Source organism: Rhea americana, unplaced genomic scaffold (assembly GCF_003343005.1).
Source record: "Rhea americana isolate MKP2758 unplaced genomic scaffold, rheAme1 scaffold_178, whole genome shotgun sequence".
Classification (NCBI taxonomy): Eukaryota; Metazoa; Chordata; class Aves; order Rheiformes; family Rheidae; genus Rhea; species Rhea americana.
Genome location: NW_028185905.1, coordinates 1,603,475 through 1,610,091, shown reverse-complemented (window position 1 = coordinate 1,610,091; position 6,617 = coordinate 1,603,475). Strand labels below are relative to the sequence as shown.

Below are 6,617 nucleotides of genomic sequence, written 5' to 3'. Positions count from 1 at the left end.
GAGGAGGGTGGTGGGGGGTGATGGGGTCGGTGGGGACCCTTCCCTGGGCCCCGCGGGCTCGGCAGCTGCGCCGCTGCGTGAGCCCCATCACAGCCCCCCGCGCCGGCCCCAGATTAAGTTCGGGCACTTCGATGAGCGCTACGTGCTCTCGTCCCGGGTGCGGACGGGGCGCAGCATCCGCGGGCTGAGCCTGCCTCCGGCCTGCACGCGGGCCGAGAGGCGCGAGGTGGAGAAGGTGGCCGTGGAGGCGCTGAGCGGCCTCGGCGGCGACCTGGCGGGCCGCTACTACCGCCTCGGCGAGATGACTGAGAAGGAACAGCAGCAGCTCATCGACGTGAGTYGGCTGCGGCGGCCGCAGGCGGCTCTCGGCGCGGGGGTCGGCGCGGGGATCGGGGCCGGGAGCACGCTCACCCGCCGCCTCGCCCCCAGGACCACTTCCTCTTCGACAAGCCYGTGTCCCCGCTGCTGACGGCGGCAGGAATGGCCCGCGACTGGCCCGACGCCCGAGGCATCTGGTGAGCGCCTGCCCGGGGCGGCCGGCACTGCACGGCAGGGCGCCCGCGTCCCCACGCGTCCCCACGCATCCCCACGCTCTCTCTACGCGTCTCTGCACTCGCCACGCGCAGACCCAGGGCGAGCCGGCGCCGGAGCCCCAGGCAGCCGCAGCCGCTCGGCCAGCCGGGCGCTCCGCTCGCAGTCGCCCGCTGCCCGCGCAGCCCCTGCAGCAGCCCGGCGCCCGCAGCCTGCAGCCGCCTGGCCGAGGAGGGGGCAGCTTTGGAGCCCCTGGGGCTCCTTCCGCCCTCTGCGCTCTCCGTCTGCCACCAGACCTTGTCCTTGCACAAGTGCATCTCACGGCTCCTCCCCAGCATCCCTGCAGAGCCCCGCGGCAGCCCGCGTGCCCGCGGCACCTCCTGGCCCTGCCCCCCGTGCAACGCAGCGCCCCGCACGGTCTCCCCGCTCCAGCTGCCCGCAGCCGGCACCCGGGCGCGGGCCCTGCGCGCTGCGCCGCGCCTCCGGCAGCGCCCAGCTCCTACGGCGCGGGCGCCCTGCAGGCGGACAGGACGGGACGGGATGGGCTGGCAGCGCCGCGGCGCGGCCTCGCCCTTGCAGCCCCGGGCCGGACGCGGCGGCTGTGTCCAGCTGCCGGCAGCGCTGTCGCGGCCGCGGGTGGAAGCGGGTGCAGCGGCCGCGGGCGGGGGCACCGGCGCGGCTGGCTCGTGGGCGGCGGCGAGCACCGGGACCCGCGGCCGCCGCGCRGCCTGAGCGCTGCCGCGTCCCTAGGCACAACAACGAGAAGACCTTCCTGATCTGGATCAACGAGGAGGACCACACACGCATCATCTCCATGGAGAAGGGTGGCAACATGAAGCGCGTGTTCGAGCGGTTCTGCCGGGGCCTCAAGGAGGTGAGTGTCTGCCAGCCCGCGCCGTGCCAGCCCTGCAGATGGATGGACGGACAGATGGACGGATGGACAGTCAGGGCACTGGCCACGCAGGGTTCTTGCCCGGCTGGTCCCCACATGCTCGCCCGGGCAGGCAGCGCCCACAGGGACGTGTGCCCAGGCACCACAGAGCCAGGGTTGAACAGTTGCTTTTGCCTCTTGACCCAGGTGGAGCGGCTGATCCAGGAGCGAGGCTGGGAGTTCATGTGGAATGAGAGGCTGGGATACATCCTGACCTGCCCGTCCAACCTGGGCACGGGGCTGCGGGCGGGGGTCCACATCAAGCTGCCACTGCTGAGCAAGGTAGTGACTGCAGCAACATCTGCAAGGAGCGGGGGCCACCTGGGCCACTGGGAGCACAGTCCAGCAGGGGTGCATGCCAGTGGGGAAGCCATCCCTGGGCCTTGCCCAGGTTCACCAGCAAAGCAGAGCTAATGCCAGTCATGGTCCAGGCTGTGCCTCTGTACACAGCTGGAGGGGGCTAGGACACAGACCTAGTCCTAGGTCTGCTCACAGCAGGGTTCCCTGCACCCCTTCCCTTGCTGGTGGATCCCACCAGCCCCCGCGGGCTGCCCTGGGCAGTGGCTGGCTGTGGAGCCCACATTCCTTTGCTGATGGGCCTGGCCAGTGCTGAGGCCCCTTATTCTCCGGGCATCAGGACAGCCGCTTCCCCAAGATCCTGGAGAACCTCCGGCTGCAGAAGCGTGGGACAGGCGGAGTGGACACAGCAGCTACTGGCAGCATCTTTGACATCTCCAACCTGGATCGGCTGGGAAAGTCCGAGGTGGGTGCTGGGCAGAGCTGCTCCCGGGCAGGGAGGCTCGAGCACACATGCACACCGGACCCCTGCACCAGAGCAGTCATGGGGCCACGTGCCAGGGCCGACTGCAGGTCTGGGTGCTGTGCTCACAGGTGCACGGGCAGCATGAGGCTTTGGCACAGGGGGGCRGGCAGGTGCCAGAGAGCTGCTGGGGCCCTGGATATCCCTGACTGAACATGTGCGCTCCTGGCACAGGTGGAGCTGGTGCAGCTGGTGATAGACGGCGTGAACTACCTGATCGACTGTGAGCGGCGGCTGGAGAAGGGGCAAGACATCCGCATCCCCTCCCCGGTGCCACAGTTCCGGCACTGAACGAGTGCCGCGGCAGCCCCGCAGGACCYGGCTCCTCTGCATAGCTTACGCGAGCGCCATGCTCAGCATGTTGTTGTCCTGTAGCCCGCAATGCCTCGTGCTAGCCCCCATAAACTTGCGCTGCTGTAGCCAAGGCTCGGTCTGTTCCGTATCCCAGCTCCCGAGCACCCTTTCCCCTTCATCTCCCTGCCTGGCCCTCCTCCTGCCCACAGATAGGGCAACCCGCGTGGGTCTAGGCTTCCTGCCCTGCCTCCAGCTGCCCCAGGATCTCTGCTGAGCRGCTGCCACCCTGGGGAACCTGGGGGACGGGCCCCCCCATCTGCCCTGGCCAGGGGCACCAGGAGCTGGCAGCAGCTTGCAGCAGGGTGCTGGGAGCTGCTGGACTGGGCTAAGCCAGGCTGGGAGAAGGTGCCACTGGGCTGCGCATTGCTGCAGGCAGGCGGGGAGCAGAGCTAGGTGCCCATCACAGCTTTATTAGCAGGCTGCTCGCAGAAAGCTGCAGGGCAGGCAGAAGAGGAGAGCCAAGGTGAAACCAGAGTGGGGGCTGGCTCCACTCCTGCCTGCAGGAGAGAAAGCCCCATCAGAGAGCAGAGGTGTGTGCCAAATTGGGAAGGGGCTGGCATCGCTGCTGCTGCCAGGAGCCATCCACAGTGCGCGCACACACACACACGCGCGCACACACACACACACACACACACACACATGCCCACGCGCACAGCTCTGAGCAGGGCTGGCACAATCTGCTGCAGCAGAGGGGTGTGAGTCTTGGCTGTGCGGAGGTGGGACAAGACACGGTCCAAGAGAGAGTGGAGCGTAGGCCAGGCAGGCAGCGGGGCTGGGCTCCCCAGCGGCAGTGCTCTGGCTACCATGCGGGGCCAGTCAGCCCTCTCCCGACTCTGGTGCCTGGCTCCTCTGCTGCGGGGAAGGGAMGCCTCTGGCAAGAGTGAGGGTCTGATGCTGCCCCTTGCCAGAACCACACAGTCTGTGCCCCCAGGGAGCCGGGCCTCTAGCAATGGCCCCATGGCACAGGAGGCGAGGAGGTTGCCACAGTGGGGAGGCCAGGCACGCACAGGGGTTTGGGGAGGGTGCTGGGCATGCATGGGGGTGTACGGGGAGGTCGGGCACACGCAGGGTTTGCAGAGGGTGCTGGGCATGCAGGGAGTGCTGCGCATGCATGGGGATGTGCAGGGAGGCTGGGCACGTGGGAGCATGCAGAGGGTGCTGGGGATGCATGGGGGCATGCAGGGGGTGCTGGGCAGCTGTGGGGGGTGCTGGGCAGACATGGGGGCATGCAGGGGGTGCTGGGTGCATGCGGGGGTGCTGGGCACAAGTGGGGGCATGCAGGGGGTGCTGGGCATGCAGGGGGGCTTGCAGGGGGTGCTGGGCACGTGCGCTGATGGGGGCAAAGCCCCCCGCTGCTCTCACCTTGGTTATCCTGGGCTGCCTCCCCCTCATACTGGGCACTGGCCAGGGCCTGGCGCTGGGYGCTGCTCAGCCTCCGGCGCTGCTCGGGGGTGACAGCCGAGGCCTGGGCACTGGAGAGGGCGAGCAGCTGGGCTGAGCCAAACACCACCTGCGAGGAGAGCCCAGCTGGCCGGGGCCTGCCGGGGGAGCCCCCACGTGCAGGGGGAGCCCATCACCCCGTGGAGGGCTCTGGCTGGCCCGGMCGGCCAGGCTCTGCTCCGCTGCATGCGGTGGGATGGTGCCATGTGCTCCGCTGGACCCGCACACTGGTGCTGGCAGCCATCGGATGAGTGCAGGGGGCACTCACTGCGAACTTGGGGGCTGGGATGGCAGCGACGGCCTGCGGCGTGAGTGCCCAGATCTGCTCGGGGACCAGTGCTGAGAGGACAATGTCAGGGAGCCCGGCTGGGGTGCAAAGGGCTGCCATCAGGGGCCTGGCCAGGGCAAGCTGCAGCCGTAGGGTACAGCTGCCCTCCCACCCCACCGGCGCTACCCTCACCCGCCAGCGTCCCGATCTCCGTGAAGATTTCAGGTCCCCAGGCACTGGCCGGGCCAAAGGCTGTGCTGGAGGTCAGTYGAGCGGCCAAGGCCTCCATCTGCTGCTCTGAGCAGCGCAAGCTCAGGGAGCCCAGGAAAGGGGCTGCTTTGCTGCAGGTAGTAGAGAGCATCACACCCCCAAGGCAAGGGCTTGGCCTCACACGCGCGGCGTCGTGGCATGGCATCCATGCCTGGAGCAGCATCCCTGCCCGCACYCTCTGCAGCATCCAGCAGCAGCTGGGAACACCAGCACCAGCTGGGAATGCTGGGTGCCCTCTCCTCTCCTCCCAGGTCCGAGCCCCAGCTGCCCCTCAGGGCACACACCTGAGCTCCCCAGCATCCAGGCTCTGCATCTCTGCAGCCCGCAGCCCACAGAGCAGGTGCCCCAGTGCGACCAGCTCTGGCAGCAGCAGGTCCCGTGGACGTGCCCCACGCTGGCGCAAGAAGCTGGACACCACGGCCCGCATCTGCAGGAGCGGAGCCCCACCACRGGCAGCGGGCAGTGCGGGCAGGGGCTGCCCATACTGCCAGCCGCGGCGCAGTGCCCGCCTGGGGCCTCACCTGCCCRGTCGACCAGCCGTCCAGGTCCCCCAGGGCGGAGAGGGCCCCCCAGTCGGGGAGCGGCAGCTGCCGCAGCTCCAGCTGGCCGAGCTGCGTGGCCAGGCGGCCCAGGAGCAAGGTCGGGGCTGGCTGTGGCACCCGGGCGCTGCCCAGCAGCTGCATGGTATCGGCAGCACTCGCTGAGCTGCCTGCCGGCCCCACACCTGGGGGTGTGGTGCGGGGCACCAGCATGAGCGCGGCTCCCCCCAGTGCCACACCTGGAGGTGCCTGTGGCCAGCACAGCCCCATGGCCAGCACGGCCTCCATAGGCAGCACAGCCCCCCAAGCCCCACACAGCCCCCCAAGTCCCTCAGAGCCTCCCAAGCCCTGCATAGACCCCACAGCCAGCATAGCTCCCAAGCCCCGCACAGTCCCCCAAGCCCAGCACAGCCCTCAACCTCTATGCAGACCCCATGGCTAGCACAGCTCCTAAGCCTCGCACAGTTCCCCAAGCCCTGCACAGCTCCCAAGCCCCACTCAGCTCCCCAAGCCCCGCACAGCCCCCTCAAGCTCCACACTGCCCCCAAGCCCCGCACAGTGCTCGTCTCCCTGGCTGCTGCCCCACTGCCACCCTGTCTCACCCGCCTGGCCTGGCCAAGCACTGCCCGGAGCTGGTCAGGGCGCAGAGATGGGTCCTGGCTGAGCAGCCCCAGGCAGCGCTGGAGCTGCATGGGGTCCATGGCGGCAAGCTGGGCTGCACTCCAGGCCATGGGGAAGGTAGCACGCATGTCGGCACAGCTGGGCACGGGGGCTGCGGAGCAGGCGGGAGCAATGCCTGGCCCCAGCCCTGCTCCCAGCAGCAACCCGCCGTGGGGTGCGGGAGGAGGACATGGACAGTGCCAGGGGCACAGAGCACAGGGACACGGGGCCAGAGCTGGGGGGATGRCAGAGGGGTGTGGGGCACAGGAGACATGGGGCCAGTGCCAAGAGATGGCACTAGCGGCATGGTGCACAGGGGCACCGCCGGGGGGATTGCACAGGAGACATGGGGCACGGGGGACAAACGGCCAAAGCCAGGGGGAGCAGCACTGGGGATGTGGGGCACAGGGGACGTGAGGCCAGCCCCGGGGGGATAGCAACAGSCATGTGGGGCATGGGGGACACGGGGCAGCTGGGTGTGGTGTGCACGACCAGAGCYGGGCGCAGCCCCGGGGAGGCTCAGGGGTCATGAGGGGCAGGAGAGGGGCAGGAGCAGGGCAGTGACAGCGCAGCAGAGCGAGCCTGGCCTCACCTCGGTGGCCTGGGCCATCGGCTCCCACCAGCGGGGCCACGAGGGCCTGCTGCGGGCCGAGGCCGGGCCCAGCACCGGCAGGGTGGCAGAGGCGKCCCAGCTCACTCCGATCCCAGTCCCGCTGGCTCTGCAGCAGCCGCTCCACGGTGGCTCGGCTCAGCAAGTCCTGGGGCAGCCGCGGGGCGGTGAGCGGAGCAGGACGGGCCCGACGG

The 6,617-nt window shown here is 69.6% G+C and overlaps 2 protein-coding genes across 2 annotated transcripts in view; one reads left to right on the top strand and one right to left on the bottom strand.

Moving 5' to 3' along the window:
• Window positions 1-2,675, top strand: part of CKMT1A (creatine kinase, mitochondrial 1A) — a 4,766-nt gene extending 2,091 nt beyond the window's left edge. The window contains exons 4-9 of the mRNA XM_085301600.1: window positions 113-334; window positions 430-515; window positions 1,282-1,405; window positions 1,610-1,744; window positions 2,100-2,225; window positions 2,457-2,675. Coding sequence (XP_085157726.1) covers window positions 113-334; window positions 430-515; window positions 1,282-1,405; window positions 1,610-1,744; window positions 2,100-2,225; window positions 2,457-2,573 — 810 coding nt within the window. The 3' untranslated portion in view covers window positions 2,574-2,675. The remainder of the gene's footprint in view (window positions 1-112; window positions 335-429; window positions 516-1,281; window positions 1,406-1,609; window positions 1,745-2,099; window positions 2,226-2,456) is intronic.
• Window positions 2,676-3,025: 350 nt separating this feature from the next.
• The window catches only part of STRC (stereocilin), an 11,771-nt gene continuing 8,179 nt past the window's right edge, over window positions 3,026-6,617 (bottom strand). The window contains exons 16-23 of the mRNA XM_085301599.1: window positions 6,406-6,571; window positions 5,756-5,925; window positions 5,136-5,291; window positions 4,899-5,041; window positions 4,537-4,685; window positions 4,345-4,442; window positions 3,966-4,146; window positions 3,026-3,069 (exon numbers count right to left, since the gene is read on the bottom strand). Coding sequence (XP_085157725.1) covers window positions 3,026-3,069; window positions 3,966-4,146; window positions 4,345-4,442; window positions 4,537-4,685; window positions 4,899-5,041; window positions 5,136-5,291; window positions 5,756-5,925; window positions 6,406-6,571 — 1,107 coding nt within the window. The remainder of the gene's footprint in view (window positions 3,070-3,965; window positions 4,147-4,344; window positions 4,443-4,536; window positions 4,686-4,898; window positions 5,042-5,135; window positions 5,292-5,755; window positions 5,926-6,405; window positions 6,572-6,617) is intronic.